This window comes from Phocoena sinus, chromosome 5 (genome assembly GCF_008692025.1).
Source record: "Phocoena sinus isolate mPhoSin1 chromosome 5, mPhoSin1.pri, whole genome shotgun sequence".
NCBI classification, from domain to species: domain Eukaryota; kingdom Metazoa; phylum Chordata; class Mammalia; order Artiodactyla; family Phocoenidae; genus Phocoena; species Phocoena sinus.
The window spans coordinates 119,641,363-119,663,610 of NC_045767.1; the positions used below are offsets into that span (position 1 = coordinate 119,641,363).

Below are 22,248 nucleotides of genomic sequence, written 5' to 3' on the forward strand. Positions count from 1 at the left end.
TTTGGTTTTGTCATATGCTTATGTTTTAAATTTCATATTCATTATTTAATTCTGTTAATAATAGGTTTATTTTAGGACAGTGGAACTCATAGAAGAGCCCATAAAAGGATCTCGTGGTCTGAGTTTCTACTTCAAAATTAATGGACTTCCAATATTTCTGAAAGGCTCAAATTGGATTCCCGCAGATTCATTCCAGGATCGAGTAACCTCTGCCTTGTAAGTTATCATCTTTTATTTCTTGTTCCTCTTCATATTATCAGTCCCACAGAGCTTAAGAGCTACTCATTTTAACTTTTTTTAGTTCCAGTGGAAGGAACCAAGAGGTAATTCTAGGATGATGGAAATTTTGGAAAGGATTTTAAAATCATTTATTTCATTCTCATGAGCTATAGGTAGTCTTACAGCTAAACTATTTGAGACTGCTGAAATCATCCAACTTTTATAAATTGTTTCTAGAGGAACAAGAAAATGACTAATGCACATTTTGGATAGTTAGCCCCTTTGGGGGAAAAATATGATTAAATTTGGATTTTTTCTTTTTTTTTTTTAAGAATGCCTTTTTTTTGCACACTTAAAAAAGATAGGAACGCATATTTACCTTTTCATGCTAAGGTATTTGCACATTCTTTCAATTTTACCTTAATAAAGAGAACTAAAGAAATTTAAAAATTCAAAGTGTTTTTCTGAAGCTTTGAGAATAGAATTTAACAAGAAAGTATTTCCTGATTAGGTTTATAAACTACTATCTTTGTAACAGTGAAAATAAGCTTTGTGAAGTGAAAATAAACACATTTAACTTATTTAAATGTACAAACATGCATTGACGTATATTTTATGTTTAGAATGTAGATGTGGCTGGTAAGTAAACTCTAATTTTGCCAAAAGTTGTAGTAATATCCTTTTACTTCAAAATGTGTATAATGTTTTGAATTTCATATGAAAATGCAATCATTCTCCAGACACAACACAGATAATTTGCCGACTCTTCTCCTTTTCAAATGCTCCTTTCCACTCCTGGCAGTTTGGCAGTGGCTGTACAGCACAGTTGGGTCAATTAGTAAACCTGCCCATAGGTGGCTTTGCTGGGAGCACAGTGCTCTGAGTGCGTGGTCATCCTGTTATTGGCCTTTTTCCTTCCTTTCTGAATGCTGTTCTGGAAATGGAGGGTGCATACTCTCAACGTGGCTGCAAATTTCTGTACTTACCTGAGGGTGATGTGAATAGAAATTGGAAAAGCAGAAAGGAAGTTTACTAGATAAAGGAGTACTGGACTGGAGGAATTGTAAAAAGGGATGAGAGAGAGCTAAATACTAATATTCAGAATTTCATTTTTATCGTATAGCTTGAAATGGTTATATAAAATAAGCACATACTTTCCAAGGTTTACAGTATTTTTCTACAGGAGTAACTTTAAGACAAAAATTTAGGAGGATTCAAGATGGCGGAGGAGTAGGTAGACGTGGAGTTCATCTCTCTCCATGGATGCATCAGGAGTACATCTATAGATGCAACAATTCTCACTGAATGCCAGTTGAAAACTAGCAGAAGACCTTGGACAATGTAAAGGACTATAAAGATCCCTGCATAACTGGGTAGGATGGAAAAAAGGAAGGGAGAAAGAGGAGGAGAGGAAGTGGAATGGGACCTGCACCCCCGGGGAGGGGGAGCTGAAGCAGAGGAGAGATTCCCAAATGCGGGGAAACCCCCTCTCTAATGGGGATACCCCCTCTCCGATGGGGAAATCCACTGGGACAGAATGGAAGCATTTGACGCTGTCGGAAGAGCTTGAAGCTGCTGATCTGTGGCAGACGGAACAGAGTGAGAACTACACAGACGGTCCGTACCACGGCCCTATGTGCCCCACACTGGGATGTGTGTTCACAGGTGTGCAAGGGGGCTGGGAGCTGGTGTGTGGGGACTGGAGAACTGCTGTTGGTTGTGGGGAGACGGACTGAGGGGACGGGAGGGAAGAAATCCGCAGCAGGGAATGCCTATGGAGGAAGACTGGACAGCCATGGAAGCAGGGCACTACTGCTGAGTCCCACGCAGGGGGAGGAGCCACTATTGTAACCTCTCTCTCCCCACATGTCGCCGCCTGCCGACAACAATAAAGGAAGCCTGCTCAGGGCTGGCTCTTGTGTGCTGGCTGCAGGGCAATTAAAAAAATAAACAGCCACCCTCTCAGGGCTGGCCCTTACATGCCTTAGGCTGGGTGCCAGAAAAACCCCAGCCAGGGCTGGCCCTCACATGCCTTATGCTGGGCGCTGGAAAAGGCCCTCACTAGGGCCATATCTCTTGCACCCATGGCTGCCGGCTCCCCTGTGCATTTGGCGCCGCTGGGGCTCCCGTGATCCAAGCAGTTCATACCACCTCTGCACCCGGTCCTCACAGGGCCAGACCCAAGAGCTCCAAGGCAGCCTCAGGACCGGACTCCTGCGGGCGGACCACACGCAGAGGTGGGGATAAAACCAAACCTGAACCCCAGGGATGGGGTGACTAAGGAAGAGGATGGAAAATCTTTCCACCAGCTGTACAAGCTGCAGATTAAATCCCCATGGTCAGCTAGGAAGACCCTGTGTCTATGGAACATCTGAGTAGACAATGAGTGTTCCCACAAATGAAAACGGTCCAGCTCTGGCAGCTGTGGACTTTGGGGGCAGCACACGCAGGAAGTGGGCCACATCAGGGTCAGAGGGGTCCCCACAGGGCCCACAGCAGGTCTGGAGAACAGCCCAGAGGCAGAGGAGGGGCTCCTGGGGAGGTGGAGGGGGACTGTGGCTCACTGCGTGTGCAAGGACCTTCACAGCAGATACCCCAGGGAAACATAATTATTACTATTAATTTTATTATGTTTTGATTCATTCTGTTGTTGGTTCTTAATTCTTTTTTTTTTTTTCTTTGGTTTCTTTTTCTTTCTTTTTGTGTTTGTTCTTGTTTTAGTTTTTTTTTTTTTTTTTTTAGTCTTTTGGTATCTTTGTGTTTTATAACATATTTATTTTTTTATACATTTCTGTTTTTACTTTGCTTTTCTGTGTTCTTTTCCCTAATTTTTTTCTTCAGTTTTTTAAAATATTTCCATTTCTATTTTGCTTTTCTGTTCTGTGTTTTTTCCCTTTTTATTTTATTATTATTATTTTAAAATCATTTTTATCAGTTTGTTCTATTTCCTTGCTTTATTCTTCAGTGGGCACACTGCTTTGGTTTTGTTTTTAGGTTATGTGTTTCTGTTAGTATTAATCCTAATTGATTTCATCTTTGAGTTCTATTTGTCTGGTTGTTCTCTTGCTTTTTGTTTTATTTGCCTCTGTTTTTGTTTCTTTTACGTGTGTGTGTATTTCCTTGTTTCTGTTTTTGTTTGTTTGGTTTTGTTTTTAACGTTTCTCTGGGGTTTTGTTTGTCTTTTTTTTTCTTTAATATATTTTCTACTTTATTATTACTTTTTTAGATTTCTGTTTCTATGTTGCTTTTCTGTTCTGTCTTCTTTCCCCTTTCTCTTTCTCTTCTTTTTCTTCTTTAAAATGTCATTTTTTTCAGTTTGTTTTGTTTCCTTGCTTCATTCTTCGGTTGGCACTCTGCTGTAGTTTTGTTTTTTGGTTTTGGGTTTTTGTCGGCTTTCTTCTTAATTGTTGATTTTGTTCTTGGGTTCTTTTGTTTGTCTGGTTGTTCTCTTGCTATTTGCTTTACTTGGTTCTGTTTCTGTTTCTTTTGTGTGTGAGCATTTCCTTGTTTCTGTTTCTATTTGTTTGATTTTAATTTTTACCATTTATCTGGGGTTTTGTTAGACTTTTTTTTCTTTTTTTTTTTTAAACCCCTTTATTGCCGAGACAAGCGACTTGCAGGGTGTTGGTCCCTCGACCAGAAGTCGGGCCTGAGGTTCTGGAGTGGGAACACTGAGTCTAGGATGCTGGACCAGTAGAGAATTCCCAGCCCCAGGGAAGATTAATCTCTGAGAGCTCTCACGGAGGCCTCTATCTGAATCCAAGACCCGGCTTCACCCAACTGCCAGCAGCTCCCAGTGCTGGACATCTCACACCAAACAACCAACAAGACAGGAACACAAATGCACCCATCAGCACACAGACTACCTAAAGCCATGCTAAGCTCACAGACACCCCAAAGCATACCACCTGACACGGCCCTACTCATCAGAGGGAAAAGACTCAGCTTCACCCACCAGAACGCAAGCACCAGTCCCTCCCATCAGGAATCCTACACAAGACACTGGACCAACCCCACCACCGGGCAGAGAACAGAAGCAAGAGGAACTATGACCCTGCAGCCGAGGGAAAGGAGACATCAAATACTGTAAATTACACAAAATGAGAAGACAGAGAAATATGTTACAGGCAAAGGAGCAAGATAAAAACCCACAAGACCAAATAAATGAAGAGGAAATAGGCAAAGTACCTGATAAAGAATTCAGAGTAATGATAGTAAAGATGATTCAAAATCTTGGAAATATAATAGACAAAATAAAAGAAATATTTAACAAGGACCTAGAAGATCTAAAGAGCAAACAAACAGTAATGAACAGCACAATAACTGAAATTAAAAATACTCTAGGGCTTCCCTGGTAGTGCAGTGGTTGAGAGTCTGCCTGCCGATGCAGGGGACATGGGTTCGTGTCCACGTGCCATGGAGTGGCTAGACCCGTGAGCCATGGCCGTTGAGCCTGCACGTCCGGAGCCTGTGCTCCGCAGCAGGAGAGGCCACAACAGTGAGAGGCCCACATATCGCCAAAAAAAAAAAAAAAAAAAAAAAATCTAGAAGGAATCAATAGCAGAATAACTGAGGCAGAAGAACGGATAAGTGAGCTGGAAGATAGAAGGGTGGAAATAACTGCCACAGAGCAGAATAAAGAAAAAAGAATGAAAGGAGTGGAGGACAGTGTCAGAGACCTCTGAGACAACATTAAACGCACCAACATTCGAATTAAAGGTGTCCCAGAAGAAGAAGAAAAAAAGAAATGGTCTGAGAAAATATTTGAAGAAATTATAGTTAAAAACTTCCCCAACATGGGAAAGGAAATAGTCAAGTCCAGGAAATGCAGAGAGTCGCGTACAGGATAAACCCAAGGAGAAACACACTGAGACACATATGAATGAAACAAAAATTAAACACAAAATATATTAAAATCAGCAAGGGAAAAGCAACAAATAATATACAAGGGAATCCCTATAAGGTTAACAGCTGATCTTTCAGCAGAAACTCTACAGGCCAGAAGGGAGTGGCAAGATATATTTAAAGTGATGAAAGGGAAGAACCTACAACCAAGATTACTCTACCCAGCAAGGATCTCATTCAGATTTGACATAGAAATCAAAGCTTTACAGACAAGCAAAAGTTAAGAGAATTCAGCATCACCAACCAGCTTTACAACAAATGCTAAAGGAACTTCTCTAGGCAGGAAACACAAGAGAAGGAAAAGACCTACAAAAACAAACCCCAAACAATTACGAAAATGGTAATAGGAATATGCATATCAATAATTACCTTAAATGTAAATGGATTAAATGCCCCAACGAAAAGACACAGACTGGCTGAATGGATACGAAAACAAGATCCGTATGTATGCTGTCTACTAGAGACCAACTTCAGACCTAGGGACACATACAGACTGAAAGTGAGGGGATGGAAAAAGACATTACATGCAAATAGGAATAAAAAGAAAGCTGGAGTAGCAATACTCATATCAGACAAAATAGACTTTAAAATAAAAACTACTATAAGAGACAGTGAAGGACACTATATGATCAAGGGATCAATCCAAGAAGAAGGTATAACAATTGTAAATATCTATGCATCCAACATAGGAGCACCTCAATACATAAGGCAAATGCTAACAGCCATAAAAGGGGAAATCAACAATAACACAGTAATAGTAGGGCGACTTTAACACCCCACTTACACCAATGGACAGATCGTCCAAAATGAAAATAAACAAGGAAACACAAGCTTTAAATAACACATTAGATCAGATGGACTTAATTGCTATTTATAGGATATTCCATCCAAAAACAACAGAATACACTTTCTTCTCAACTGCACACGGAACATTCTGCAGGATAGATCACATTTTGGGTCACAAATCAAGCCTCAGTAAATTTAAGAAAATTGAAATCATATCAAGAATCTTTTCTGACCGCAACATTATGAGACTAGATATCAATGACAGAAAAAGAACTATAAAAAATACAAACGCATGGAGGCTAAACAATACGCTACTAAATAACCAAGAGATCACTAAAGAAATCAAAGAGGAAATCAAAAGTACCTAGAAACAAATGATAATGAAAACACGATGACCCAAAACCTATGGGATGCAGCAAAAGAAGTTCTAAGAGGGAAGTTTATAGCAATACAGTCCTACCTCAAGAAATAAGAAAAATCTCAAATAAACAACCAACCTTATACCTAAAGCAATTAGAGAAAAACAAAAAAACCCCAAAGTTAGCAGAAGGAAAGAAATCATAAAGATCAGATCAGAAATAAAGGAAAAAGAAATGAAGGAAACAATAACAAATATCAATAAAACTAAATGCTGGTTCTTTGAGAAGATAAACAAAATTGATAAACCATTAACCAGGCTCATCAGGAAAAAAAGGGAGAAGGCTCAAACCAACAGAGTTAGAAATGAAAAAGGAGAAGTAACAACTGACACTGCCAAAATACAAAGTGTCATAGACTACTACAACCAACTCTATGCCAATAAAATGGACAACCTGGATTAAATGGACAAATTCTTAGAAAAGGACAACCTTCGAAGACTGAAACACGAAGAAATAGAAAACATGAACAGACCAATCAGAAGTAATGAAATTGAAACTGTGATTAACAATATTCCAACAAATAAAAGCCCAGGGCTAGATGGCTTCACAGGCAAATTCTGTCAAACATTTAGAGAAGAGCTAGCACCTATCCTCAAACTCTTCCAAAATATAGCAGAGGGAGGAACGCTCCCAAACTCATTCTATGAGGCCAACATCACCCTGATACCAAAACCAGACAAAGATGTCGCAAGGAAAGAAAATTACAGGCCAGTATCACTGATGAACATAGATGCAAAAATCCTCAACAAAATACTAGCAAACAGAACCCAACAACCCATTAAAAGGATGATACACCATGATCAAGTGGGGTTTATCCCAGGAATGCAAGGATTCTTCAACATATGCAAATCAGTCAATGTGATACACCATATTAACAAACTGAAGGATAAAAACTATATAATCATCTCAATAGATGCAGAAAATAACATTCCATTGTACATATGTGCCACATCTTCTTTATCCATTCATCTGTTACGGGCATTTAGGTTGCTTCCATGTCCTGGCAATTGTAAATAAGTGTTGCAATGAACATTGTGGTACATGTATCTTTTTGAATTATGGTTTTCTCAGGATATATGCCCAGTAGTGGGATTGCTGGGTCATATGGTAGTTCTATTCAGTGCAATCCCTATCAAATTACCAATGGTATTTTTCACAGAACTAGGACAAAAAATTTTACAGTTTGTATGGAAACACATAAGACCCCGAATAGCCAAAGCAATCTTGAGAAAGAAAAACGGAGCTGGAGGAATCAGGCTCCCTGACTTCAGACTATACTATAAAGCTACAGTAATCAAGACAGTATGATACTGGCACAAAAACAGAAATATAGATCAATGGAAATGGATAGAAAGACCAGAGATAAACCCATGCACATATGGTCACCTTATCTTTGACAAAGGAGGCAAGAATATACAATGGAGAAAAGACAGTCTCTTCAATAAGTGATGCTGGGAAAACTGGACATGTAAAAAATGAAATTAGAACACTTCCTAACAGCATACACAAAAATAAACTCAAAACGGATTAAAGACCTAAACGTAAGCCAGACACTGTAAAACTCTTAGAGGAAAACATAGGCAGAACACTCTATGACATAAATCACAGCAAGATCCTTGTTGACCCACCTCCTAGAGAAATGGAAATAAAAACAAAAATAAACAAATGGGACCTAATGAAACTTAAAAGCTTTTGCACAACAAAGGAGACCATGAACAACACGAAAAGACAACCCTCAGAATGGGAGAAAATATTTGCAAATGAAGCAACTGACAAGGATTAATCTCCAAAATTTACAAGCAGCTCATGCAGCTCAATATCAAAAAAGCAAACAACCCAATCCAAAAATGGGCAGAAGACCTAAATAGACATTTCTCCAAAGAAGACATACAGATTGCCAACAAACATATGGAAGGATGCTCAACATTCCTGATCATTAGAGAAATGCAAATCAAAACTACAATGAGGTATCACCTCACACCAGTCAGAATGGCCATCATCAAAAAATCTACAAACAATAAATGCTGGAGAGGGTGTGGAGAAAAGGGAACCCTCTTGCACTGTTGGTGGGAATGTATATTGTTACAGCCACTATGGAAAACAGTATGGAGGTTCCTTAAAAAACTACAAATAGAACTACCATATGACCCAGCAATCCCACTACTGAGCACATACCCTGAGAAAACCGTAATTCAAAAAGAGTCGTGTACCACAATATCCATTGCAGCTCTGTTTACAATAGCCAGGACATGGAAGCAACCTAAGTGTCCATCGACAGATGAATGGATGAAGAAGATGTGGCACATATATACAATGGAATATTACTCAGCCATAAAAAGGAACAAAATTGAGTTATTTGTAATGAGGTGGATGGACCTAGAGTCTGTCATACAGAGTGAAGTAATTCAGAAAGAGAAAAACAAATACTGTATGCTAATGCACATATATGGAATCTAAAGAAACGGTATTGATGAACCTAGTGGCAGGGCAGGAATAAAGACGCAGACGTAGAGAACTGACTTGAGGACACAGGGGGTGAAGGGCAAGCTGGGATGAAGTGGGAGAGTAGCATTGACATATATACACTACCAAATGTAAAATAGCTAGTGGGAAGCAGCTGCATAGCACCGGGAAATCAGCTCAATGCTTTGTGTTGACCTAGAGGGGTGGGATAGGGAGGGTGGGAGGGAGGCTCAAGAGGGAGGGGATATGGGAATATATGTATACTTATAGCTGATTCACTTTGTTGTACAACAGAAACTAACACAACATTGTGAAGCATTTATATCCCAATAAAGATATTCAAAAAATACATATAGAAAAAACAAAAAGAAAACAAACAAAAATTTTGTTTTAAAAATAGTGTAATAGCATGACTGAAATTTGGAAGGCAGAGAAAAGATTTCACCCATAATTTTTCTGTAGGTTTGTTTATTTAATGTGGTTACAGTTAATGTGTATATAATTTCGTCTCCCTTTCTTCACTTAGGGTTGTATCCAAACCATCATAATTTAAAAATGTGTCCTTCTAACAGCTATTTGAAATGTGTTTATCAACCACAATGTGGTTTTATTTATTTATTTATTTTCTTTTAACCTCCCCAAGGTTTCAAATTGGCATTTGTTTTTAAAACTTCTTCTGTAGATTACGGCTCCTTTTGCAGTCTGTTGTGGATGCTAACATGAATGCTCTCCGGGTTTGGGGAGGAGGAATTTATGAGCAGGATGAATTCTATGAACTCTGTGATGAACTAGGAATAATGGTGAGTAATTGACAGCTCATTATTTTCTTTGTTGATTTGTTACTGTATCCTCAGTTTGACCTCCAGTGTTCTGAGTGGGTGATATTGCCTATTCCTTTGTGTTTTTTTTTTCATTGAAGTGTAGTTGATTTACAATGTTATGCTAGTTTCAGGTGTACAGTGAAGTGATTGAGTTATACATATATATGCATATTCTTTTCCTTTATGGTTTATTACAGGATATTGAATATAGTTCTCTATGCTATACAGTAGGACCTTGTTGTTTATCTATTTTATATATAGTAGTTTGTATCTGCTAATCCCAAACTCCTAATTTATCCTTTCCCAGCTCCTTCCCCTTTGATAATCATAAGTTTGTTTTCTATGTCTGTGTTTCTGTCTCATAAATGAATTCATTTGTGTCATCTTTTAGATCCCACGTATAAGTGATATCATAGCCCATTCCTTCTTTTCTCAGAGCCAGGAATGATGTTCCACTTTTCTGCAAAGGAATAAATGGCATCTCGCAAACCCTGAGCCATAGTTGATAGTGAATATCATAATTATTTTAAATGATAGACATTCTGCATATTGGTTATATCTAAGCATATATCTATATTTTCTTTGTAATTATCTTTGTGGTAGGAGGGTAAGCATAAAACATAAAATAAAATATTAAAAAGTTTTAACTTTAAGGAGATCTAACAAGACCTAGAGAGAAGAAAAATGATAAAATTAAATTTTAATAGCTGTGCTTAATATTGTCATTAAGTACTCTGAACATAGTTTGCATTGGTGAGGGTTAAGCAAAGGAAATATAGTCTTTTAGTTCTAGTATTACAGTTCTAAAATATAAAGCACTTCATAGCAGAGTAGTAATTTTAATAATATTGACAATGCTCATGATCATGGTGATGTGACAATATTCTGTAATATTCCAGGCGTTGTTCTCAGTGCTCTGCAGCTATTATTTTATTTTAGCTTCATGCCCACTCTATGAGGTAGTTACTGTTGTTCTCTATCCCCATTTTACAGGTAGGAAAACTGACACGTGGAGAAGTTAACTAGCCCAAACTCACACAGTGGGTATATGGTGGAACTGAAGTTCTGAGTCAGGCCAACTACTGCGTCGTAATGGCCTCCCTAGCAATGCACTTAAGTGGTTTCATTTCTAAACTGTCCATGTAGTAATCCTTTTGGCCATGAAGTTAATTCCTTTATAAACAAAATATGTTTCTTAACAGTCTGGGCCATCACTCAGTACCAAATTCCTGGTGAAAATCAGAGTGAATCAGGAGTGAGGAGGGGTTGGGAGAAAGCTTCTTACTGAATTTCATATTCCCCTCAGCACAAGCGCTGTTTCATTATTTGAATTCCCTTTTCTTCTTTTTCTTTTCTGCCTGCCTAACATTTTCTCTTCTCAGGTTTCCCTGTAGTTCCAGAGAGTCTGTGAGTGCCTTTCTCAGTGCCTCATGCTTTGTGATGCTCAAATGATCACATGCATCGGGCTAAGTTGATTTTTCATTTGCATGAAAGATAATGCCCAAAGTTCAGAATGAAGAATTTCTTTCTGTGCAGTAAAATCTATGGAAGTGCTATATTGCCTTTTATTTGATTTGATAGGTATGGCAGGATTTTATGTTTGCCTGTGCGCTTTACCCAACTGATCAGGATTTCATGGATTCAGTGAGAGCAGAAGTTGCTTACCAGGTATGTTATTACCATTTCAAGTAGAAGTAAAGGCTTAAGAGTTAGTTCTGCCTTTTGTTAAACCTCTCCTTGTTTCTTCTTTTTAAAAAAATTTTATTTAAATATAGTTGACTTACAGTGTTGTGTTTAGTTTCTTCTCCTTGTTTCTTTTTGTTGTTCTCTTTACTAAATCCCATGAAAAAAATCAGTCAGGTAATTGACTACCTAGGCGATTCCACCCAGTCTCATGACTTTAACTCTTCCTATTGGCTGATGACTGTCAGATTTATTCCTGGCCCTGACTTATCTGCTGAATTCCTCATTCTTATTATCCAGCTGCCTACTTGGTGCCTCGACTTGGAGGTCTAATAGGAATCTCAAATGTAACATGTCCAAACCAAACTTATATTACCTTCCCCAGACTTGCTTTTCTTGCAGTTTTCCCCACCTCAGTAAATGGTGATGCCAGTGTTTGAATTTCTCAGGTCAAAAATTTTAAGTGATTCTTGACTCCTTGATTTCTTTTACATTCCACATATAAACACTTTTATATTTATAGATCTATGAATGCAAAGAAGTGATTATATCCTAGCTCTGTCTGCTGAAAAGACCTAGAAACAGTGAACAACCTAGTCATATTGAGCATTCTTATATTGAAATAATCCCACTAAGAGAAGGGTTCTTAGAGAAATGGCTGATACCAAGTCTGGGACAGGAAATATACTAGATGATCCTGAAATATTTTGGCATACCAATAACAAGAAAGCTATCAAAGATATGTTAAAAGAACTTTGATGAGACTCTGACCAACCAAAAGTGGGACAACTTGAAATTCAATAAGGATAAGAATGTCAGTGGATCGAAATCCATCAAGTATGTTAAAATCCACAAGTTCGTAATTAGAGTGTCTGTGAATGTATTTTTGTGTGAAAACCCAAAAGAAATGAAAAAAAAAGATTATTATAACATTCAAGATAGTGGTTACTTTTGGAAGGAAGGAGGGGCTACGATTAGGAAGGGGTACATGAGGGCTTCTGGGGTGCTTGGTAAAGTTTTCTGTCTTTAGCTGGATTGTGTGTTATAAGTGTGATTGCCTTATAATAGTTCACCATGTCATAATTTGTTTTCTGTAGTTTTCTGAAGTTTAGAAAATGAACATTGAATCATCCCTTGCTCAGAGCCCTCCAGATAAAATTAAAGGTCCTCACCATGCACTATCCTGTCTCAGCCTCCCTCTCCAGCCTCATCAAGCGCCATTTTCCCCGTACTCTCTGTGCCCCGGAGCGCCTTCTCTATTACCCTCTCCTGTGGACCACCTCACTCATGTTTTTCTGGCCCATCTCACCTTGGGCATGACTCTCTGGGAAAAAGCTTTCTATGTCTGCAAGTCTAGATTAGGTCATTTTCCCTTTGTGACATACATAACACTTGAAATTACGTTTTCAATATTTTGTCACTGCATCAAAATTATAATATCCCTGAGGCCTAGGGCGTGTTCCTCCCTGTATGTCCCCATGATCTGGCTGTATTATTCCTCAGATGTATAGATGGATGGACGAATGAATAACTTTTAAAATATTAATTATAGTTATGTAGGTTGTAAACATGTCAGTTTTATTTTTAATTTTCTTTCACACAAGTAAAGTGTGATATCTATGTGTTTTCAGTTCTTTTATATATTTTAAAGAGGAGAACTTTTTAATGCAGAGTTTATTAAAATTTTAAAGTAAAGCTCACCAGAAAATTCTAGGTCAATTCGAAGGGTGTGTGTAGCACAGAGTCACTGAAGCTTTTTGTCTCTTCAGTATCTGTATTTGTGTTTTCATCAGTACCATAAACATGCCTGTCACAGTTGGTCACAGCCCTCACTTACGTGGACATATACAGAGGCAAATAAGGAAATACTGTTTATAAGACTGGTTAAGAAAAAACACAAGACTTTAATTTTTTTAATGAGATATATCTCTTTAAGATATTCTTACTGCATCTCTACTTCATGTATGGGTTACTTAGCATATTGAATGGAGACCACGGAGAGAACATCAGCTGGGCTCCATCACGTAATCATCCATTACAGTGCAAGAGAAGCTATAAATACCAATGAGGTTATATTGCTAAAACATGTTTGAAAAGAATTTCTCTTGACCGTTGACTCACTCTGTTGTTGGCAAAGAGGTTTAATTGCCTTCTTCTGTTGGGCTACATCTTCCAGTGTATCAGAACAACTGGATCCTTTCACCTTTATGTAGGGCTGGCAGTGAGCCCAGTTCACTCAGACCTCAACTCTTAAGGCAGGCAGGATTTTCAGATTCCCTAATTTCTTCTTCTATGTTTAGATATATTCAGTGACTTACATGTAGTTGTGGCTCGCGGGCTGTAGAGCACAGGCTCAGTAATTTTGTCGCACGGGCCCAGTTACTCCGCAGCATGTGGGATCTTCCCGGACCAGGGCTTGAACCCGTGTCTCCTGCATTGGCAGGCGGATTCTTAACCACTGTGCCACCAGGGAAGTCCAGTTGATTTCTTAAGACAGGACACTGATAGTTATTTCAGGGGACAGCCTCTTGATGTCCTAATCTTTTTTCCTTTAGAATATTCCATATATTTGTCCTTAACTTTCAGAGTGTCTCTGGTACTCACTTGCTTTTAAAACCCTCTCTAACTGTCCTGGTTTTCTGATCTTGGTGGAAACTGTGTGGGAACTTCAGTCCCTCTCTCAGCAGTAGTGTTTGTTCTGCCTCGTTTGTTTCTTCACAGAAAACTCCAACTTGCTCTTGACAAGCTAAGCCCTGTAATGTAACGTCTCCTGCCTTTTGTATTTCTTAGAACCTTTTTGTGGCAAGTCAGATAACGATGAGGTTGATTTATTTTTCTCTTTTAATGAAAGGGATTACATTTTCTTTAGTTATATGGCGAGAAGAGGAACCCTGTTTTCTCAATGTTTATAAAATCTAGATAAAAAGAAGCTCAGTGCTTTCTTAAAATGTCTTCCCCCATGTAACATTACTGCTCATTTTCTGATGAGTTCCTGGCACGTAAAAATACATGTGCAGAAAGACAGTGGCTATAACTTTATGAGTAATTACAGCTCTGAGCTCTCTTATGTTGAGCATTTGAAAATTATTTTATGTTTTCTTCAATTTTAGGTCAGGAGACTGAAATCTCATCCCTCCGTCATCACATGGAGTGGAAATAATGAAAATGAAGCAGCGCTGGTGTTGAATTGGTATGATATACAGTCCAGCAACCTGTCTACCTACATCGATGATTATGTGACACTGTATGTGAAAACCATCCGAAGGATCGTCTTCGAAGTAAGTTCAGACATACCTTGGAGATGTTGCAGGTTCAGTTCCAGATACCACAATAGAGAGAATATTGCGATAAAGCTAGTCACATGAATTTTTGGTTTCCCAGTGCATAGAAAAGTTATGTTTACACTATACTGTAGTCTATTAAGTGTACAATAGCATTATGTCTTAAAAAACAATGTACCTACCTTAATTTAAAAAATACTTCATTGGTAAAAATTGCTAATCATTATCTGAGCCTTTAGCGAGTCATAATTTCTTTGCTGCTAGAGGGCTGTGCCTCGATGTTGATGCTGCCGACTGATCAGGGTGGTGGCTGCTGAGGGCTGGGGTGGCCGTGGGAATTTCTCAAAATGAGACAGCGACCAAGTTTGCCACATCGATCGACTCTTCCTTTTAGGAGCTGTTTTTCTGTAGCAGGCAAGGCTGTTTGATAGCATTTTACCCACAGTAAAACTTCTTTCAAAACTGGAGTCAATTCTCTGAAACTCTGCCATTGCTTTATCAACTAAATTTATGTGATGTTCTCAATTCTTTGTTACCATTTCAACAGTCTTTACAGCATCTTCACCAGGAGTAGATTCCATCTCAAGAAACCCTTTTGTTTGCTCAACTGTAGGAAGCAACTCCTTATCTGTTCAGGTTTTATCATGAGATTGAAGCAATTCTGTCACATCTTCAGGCTCCACTTCTAATTCTGGTTCTCTTGCTATTTCCACCACACCTGCTGTTTCTTCCTCCACTGGAGTCTTGAACCCCTCAAGTCATCCATGAGGGCTGGAATCAACTTCTTCCAAACTCCTGTGCATGTTGATACTTTGACCTCTTCCCATGAATCATGAATGTTCTTCATGGTATCTAGAATGGTGAATCCTTTCCAAAAGGTTTTCAGTTGAATTTGCCCAGATCCAGTAGAGGAATTTCTAGCTATAGCCTTACAAAGTGTATTTCTTAAATAATAACACTTGAAAGTCAAAATTACTCCTTGATCCACGGCTGCAGAATGGATGTTGTGTTAGGAGGCATGAAAACATCGTTAATCTTGTTGTACATCTCCATCAGAGCTCTCGGGTAACCAGGTGTGTTGCCAATGAGCAGTCCTATTTTGAAAGAAATCTCTTTTTTCTGAGCAATAGGTCTCAACAGTGGTTTTAAAATATTCAGCAAACCATGCTGTAAACAGCTGTGCTGTCATATAGGCTTTGTTGTGCCGTTGATAGAGACAGGCAGAGTAGATTGAGCATCATCTTTCAGGGTCCTCAGATTTTCAGAATGGTAAAATCAGGCATATTGCTAAATGAGCAACTTAAAGCCAAGTACAGTAGCCCTTAACAAGAGAGTCAGCTTGTCCTGTGAAGCTTTGAAGCCAGGCATTCATTTCTCCTTAGCTGTGAAAGCCCTAGATGGTGTCTTCTTCCAATAGAAGGCTGTTTCCTACGTTGAAAGTCTGTTGTTGAGTGTAGCCCCCTTTTTAAATGATCTTAGCTAGATCTTCTAGATAACTTGCTGCAGCTTCTACGTCAGCACTTGCTGCTTCACTTTGCTCTTTGATGTTACGGAGACGGCGTCTTTCCTTAAATCTCATGAACCAACCTCTGCTGGCTTCAAACATTTCTTCTGCAGCTTCCTCACCTCTCTCAGCCTTCATAGAAGTGAAGAGAGTTAGGGCCCTGCTCTGGAATAGGCTTTGGCTTAAGAGAGTCTGTGGCTGTTTTGATCTTCTATCCAGGACTTCTCCGTATCAGCAATAAGGCTGTTTTGCTTTCTTATCCTTCATGTGTTCACTGGAGTAGCACTTCTTATTTTTTTCAAGAATTTTTCCTTTGCATTCACAACTTGGCTAACTGCCTGGTGAAAGAGGCCTCGCTTTGGGCCTATCTTGGGTTTTGACGTGCCTTCCTCGCTAAGCTTAATCATTTCTAGCTTTTGCTTTAAATGAGAGACCCGTACTCTTCCTTTCACTTGAACACGAAATTGGCCTACTTTCAATACTGTGTGTCTCAGGGAACAGGGAGGTTTGGAGGGAGGGAGATGGGGGAATGGTTGGTTAGTGGAGCAGTCAGAACGCACACAACACGTATGGATTAAGTTTGCCATCTTATATGGATGGCTTTGTGGCGCCACAAAACAATTACAATAATAATTTCAAAGATCACTGATTACAGATCACCATAACAAGTATAATAGTTAAAAATTTGAATTACTGCATAAATTACCAAAATGTGACACAGATACAGAATGAGCAAATGCTGTTGGAAATGGCACTGATAGACTTGCTTGATGCAGGGTTACCAGAAACATTCAATTTGTAGTAACAATTGTACGCCTGTCATGCTTTTTAATGAAGTCGAATTTAAGAATCTGTCTTAAAAATGGATCAGTATGAATATTGATATTGTATATTCTTCTGTCCTGTTTTTAGCGTGGCCTTCAGCAGTATCATTTTAATTCAGAGTAGTCTATTATAATGCTGCCACACATGAAAGGATTCATGAATTGTGGACTTCTTTGAGAATTAATGTGTCTGTGAAACTCGCCACCCATATACCAATATTGTGCTTAGAATTGCAAGTTGTCATGGACTCTTTGGAGCCCATCCATGGATCCCCAAAGCCTGAGAATCTCTGTATTAAATGATTCATTGATATACCACTTCTTTTTTCCCCCATTTTTTGGTTCTTTAATATATTAATATACTGACTACTGTGAATTAATTTTCTAATGATAAGCTAGTTGTAATCTAAGCTCTGTTTAGTTATAATGCCTTGTTCTTTTGCTCTACTAGATTTGATTTGCTAAGATTTTGGTAGAATTTAAAGTTTCATATTCACAAGTGAAATTGGTATGTGGTAAGAATTGTAAACTCAAATGCCCAGAGGAGCCAAATTTGTTTTAAAAAGTTGAGTCAAGTGGAGTAGATGAGGTTCACAAAGAGAGAATAGGGGACTGTGGTAATAGGAGAATGGATGTTGGGTCTCATAACATTTATATTCAGCATTAAAAAATGCTATCTAAACATAATTGGCAAGAAAGATTTGGCCCATAGAAGCCAGCTTGTAGCATTTGGTGTGTATGTGTTTGTGCTCACCTCGCAGAATGAGTTAGGGGCCTTTTCCTTTTTAATATCTAGGAATAAAATAGAGATTATTTGTTTTATTGAGACAAATTCCATGTAACAGTCTGTCTGGGCCTAGTGCCTTTGCGGGGCATAGATTTTATTTTAATTTATTTTTTCATTGAAGTATAGCTGATTTACAATGTTGTATTAATTTCTGCTCTACAGCAAAGTGATTCAGTTATACATATATACACATTCTTTTTAAAATATTTTTCCTTTATGGTTTATCATAGGATGTTGAATATAGTTCCCTGTGCTATACAGTAGGACCTTGTTGTTTATCCATCCTATATATAATAGTTTGCATCTGCTAACCTCAAACTCCCAGTCCACCCCTCCCCCACCCCCCTTCCCCTTGGCAACCACAAGTCTGTTCTCTATGTCCTTGATTCTGTTTCTGTTTTGTAGATAGGTTCATTTGTATTAGATACTACATTTAAGTGATAACATAATGGTATTTGTCTTTCGCTTTCTGACTTACTTCACTTAGTATGATAATCTCTGGTTGTGTCCATGTTGCTGCAAATGGCATTATTTCATTCTTTTTTATGGCTGAGTAGTATTCCATTGTATATCTATACCACATCTTCTTTATCCATTTATCTGTTGATGGACGTTTAGGTTGTTTCCATGTCTTGGCTATAGGGTTGCATGTGTCTTTTTGAATTATAGTTGTGTCTGGATATGTGCCCAGGATTTCTGGATCAAACAGTAATTCTATTTGTAGTTTTTGAAGGAACCCCTATACTGTTCTCCATAGTGGCTGTATCAATTTACATTCCCAGCAGTACAAGAGGGTTTTCTCCACACCCTCTCCAGCATTTGTTGTTTGTAGATTTTCTGATGATGTCCACTCTAACTGGTGTGAGGTGATACCTCATTGTAGTTTCGATTTGCATTTCTCTATTAGTGGTGTTGAGCAGCTTTTCATTTGCCTCTTGGCCGTCTGTATATCTTCTTTGTAGAAATGTCTATTTAGGTCTTCCACCCATTTTTGGATTGAGTTGTTTGTTTTTTTGATATTGAGCTGCATGAGCTATTTGTATATTTTGGAGATTAATCCTTTGTCTGTTCATTTGTTTTCAATTATTTTCTCCCATTCTGAGGGTTGTCTTTTCATCTTGTTTATAGTTTCCTTTACTGTGAAAAAGCTTTTAAGCTGCATTAGGTCCCATTTGTTTATTTCTGCTTTTATTTCCATTACTCTAGGAGGTGGGTCAAAAAAGGTCTTGCTGTGATTTATGTCATAGAGTGTTCTTCCTATGTTTTCCTCTAAGAGTTTTTTAGTGTCCGGTCTTACATTTAGGTCTTTCATCCATCTTGAGTTTATTTTTGTGTATGGTGTTAGGGGGTGTTCTAATTTCATTCTTTTACATATAGCTGTCCAGTGTTCCCAGCACCACTTATTGAAGAGACTGTCTTTTCTCCATTACATATCCTTGCCTCATTTGTCATAGATGAGTTGACCATAGATTCATGGGTTTATCTCTGGGCTTTCTATCCATTTCCATTGATTATATTTCTGTTTGTGTGCCAGTACCATATTGTCTTGATTACTGTAGTTTTGTAGTGTAGTCTGAAGTCAGGGAGTCTGATTCCTCCAGCTCCATTTTTCTTTCTCAAGATTGCTTTGGCTATTCGGAGTCTTTTGTATCTCCATACAAATTGTAAAATTTTTTGTTCTAGTTCTGTGAAAAATGCCATTGGTAATTTGATAGGGATTGCATTGAAACTGTAGATTGCTTTGGGTAGTATAGTCATTTTCACAATATTGATTCTTCCAATCCAAGAACATGGTATATCTCTCCATCTGTTTGTGCCATCTTTGATTTCTTTCATCAGTGTCTTATAGTTTTCTGAGTACAGGTCTTTACCTCCTTATGTAGGTTTATTGCTAGGTATTTTATTCTGTTTGTTGCAATGGTGAATGGGATTGTTTCCTTAATTTCCCTTTCTGATCTTTTGTTGTTAGTGTATAGGAATGCAGGAGATTTCTGTGCATTAATTTTGTATCCTGCAACTTTACCAAATTCATTGATTAAGTCTCGTAGTTTTCTGGTGGCATCTTTAGGATTCTCTATGTATAGTATCATGTCATCTGCAAACAGTGACAGTTTTACTTCTTCTTTTCCAATTTGTATTCCTTTTACTTCTTTTTCCTCTCTGATTGCCATGGCTAGGACTTCCAAAACGTTATTGAATAATAGTGGTGAGAGTGGACATCCTTGTCTCGTTCCTGATCTTAGAGGAAATGCTTTCAGCTTTTCACAACTGAGAATGATGTTTGCTGTGGGTTTGTTGTATATCGCCTTTATTATGTTGAGGTAGCTTCCCTCTATGCCCACTTTCTGGAGAGTTTTTATCATAAATGGGTGTTGAATTTTGTCAAAAGCTTTTTCTGCGTCTATTGAGATGATCATATGGTTTTTATTCTTCAATTTGTTAATATGGTGTATCACACCGATTGATTTGCATATGTTGAAGAATCCTTGCATCCCTGGGATACATCCCACTTGATCATGGTGTGTGATCCTTTTAATGTGTTGTTGGATTCTGTTTGCTAGTATTTTGTTGAGGATTTTTGCATCTATATCCATCAGTGATATTGGTCTGTAATTTTCTTTTCTTGTAGTATCTTTGTCTGGTTTTGGTATCAGGGTGATGGTGACCTCATAGCATGAATTTGGGAGTGTTCCTTCCTCTGCAGTTTTTTGGAAGAGTTTGAGAAAGGTGGGTGTTAGCTCTTCTCTAAATGTTTGATAGAATTCACCTGTGAAGCCATCTGGTCCTGGACTTTTGTTTGTTGGAAGATTTTTAATCACAGTTTCAATTTCATTACTTGTGATTGGTCTTTTCTTATTTTCTATTTCTTCATGGTTCAGTCTTGGAAGGTTACATCCTTCTAAGAATTTGTCCATTTCTTCCAGGTTGTCCATTTTATTGGCATAGAGTTCCTTGTACTATTCTTTTATAACACTTTGTATTTCTGCGGTGTCTGTTGTAACTTCTCCTTTTATATTTCTAATTTTATTGATGTGAGTCTTCTCCCTCTTTTTCTTGATGAATCTGGCTAAAGGTTTATCAATTTTATCTTTTCAAAGAACCAGCTTTTAGTTTTATTGATCTTTGCTATTGTTTTCTTTGTTTCTATTTCATTTATTTCTACTCTGATCATAATGGTTTCTTTCCTTCTACTAACTTTGGGTTTTGTTTATTCTTTTTTTCTCTAGTTCCTTTATATATGAGGTTAGATTGTTTATTTGAGATTTTTCTTGTTTCTTGAGGTAGGATTGTATTGCTATAAACTTCCCTCTTAGAAGTACTTTTGCTGCATCTCATAGCTTTTGGATCGTCGTGATTTTGTCGTCATTTGTCTCTAGGTATTTTTTGATATCCTCTTTGATTTCTTCAGTGACCTCTTGATTATTTAGTAACATATTGTTTAGCCTCCATGTGTTTGTGTGCTTTATGTTTTTTTCCCTGTAATTCATTTCTAATCTCCTAGAATTGTGGTCAGAAAAGATGCTTGATGTGATTTCAATTTTCTTAAATTTACTGAGGCTTGATTTGTGACCCAAGATGTGATCTATCCTGGAGAATGTTCCATGTGCACTTGAGAAGAAAGTGTAATCTGCTGTTTTTGGATGGAATGTCCTATAAATATCAAATCTATCTGGTCTATTGTGTCATTTAAAGTTTGTGTTTCCTTATTAATTTTCTGTCTTGATGATCTGTCCATTGGTATGAATGGGGTGTTAAAGTCCCCCACTATTGTGTTACTGTTGATTTCCTCTTTTACAACTGTTATCATTTGCCTTATGTATTGAGGTGCTCCTATGTTGGGTGCATAGATATTTATAATTGTTATATCTTCTTCTTGGATTGATCCCTTGATCAGTATGTACTGTCCTTCCTTGTCTCTTGTTACAGTCTTTATTTTAAAGTCTATTTCGTCGATATGAGTATTGCTACTCCAGCTTTCTTTTGATTTCCGTTGGCATGGAATATCTTTTTCCGTTCCCCCACTTTCAGTCTGTATGTGTCCCTAGGTCTGAAGTGGGTCTCTTGTAGATAGCATATATATAGGTCTTGTTTTTATATCCATTCAGCAAGCCTATGTCTTTTGTTTGGAGCACTTAATCCATTCACATTTAAGGTAATTATCAATATGTATGTTCCTATTACAATTTTCTTAATTGTTTTGGGTTTGTTTTTGTAGGTCCTTTTATTCTCTTGTGTTTCCCACTTAGAGAAGTTCCTTTAGCATTTGCTTTTGAGCTGGTTTGGTGGTGCTGAATTCTCTTAGCTTTTGCTTGTCTGTAAAGCTTTTGATTTCTCCATCAAATCTGAGATCCTTGCTGGGTAGAGTAATCTTGGTTATAGGTTCTTCCCTTTCATCACTGTAAATATATGGTGCCACTCCCTTCTGGCTTGTAGAGTTTCTGCTGAGAAATCAGCTGTTAACCTTATGGGAGTTCCCTTGTACGTTATTTATCATTTTCCCCTTGTTGCTTTTAATAATTTTTCTTTGTCTTCAATTTTTGTCAATTTGATTACTG

The 22,248-nt window shown here is 37.9% G+C and overlaps 1 protein-coding gene across 9 annotated transcripts in view; it reads left to right on the forward strand.

Moving 5' to 3' along the window:
• MANBA (mannosidase beta) overlaps nucleotides 1–22,248 on the forward strand; it is a 152,790-nt gene that overhangs the window by 43,573 nt on the left and 86,969 nt on the right. For all 9 annotated transcript variants that reach the window (XR_004349994.1, XR_004349995.1, XR_004349993.1 and 6 more), the window contains 4 exons: nucleotides 65–216; nucleotides 9,475–9,592; nucleotides 11,195–11,281; nucleotides 14,407–14,574. Coding sequence is in view for 1 of the 9 variants with exons in the window: in XM_032632653.1 (XP_032488544.1) it covers nucleotides 65–216; nucleotides 9,475–9,592; nucleotides 11,195–11,281; nucleotides 14,407–14,574 (525 nt within the window). In the remaining 8 variants the exon portion in view is untranslated. The remainder of the gene's footprint in view (nucleotides 1–64; nucleotides 217–9,474; nucleotides 9,593–11,194; nucleotides 11,282–14,406; nucleotides 14,575–22,248) is intronic.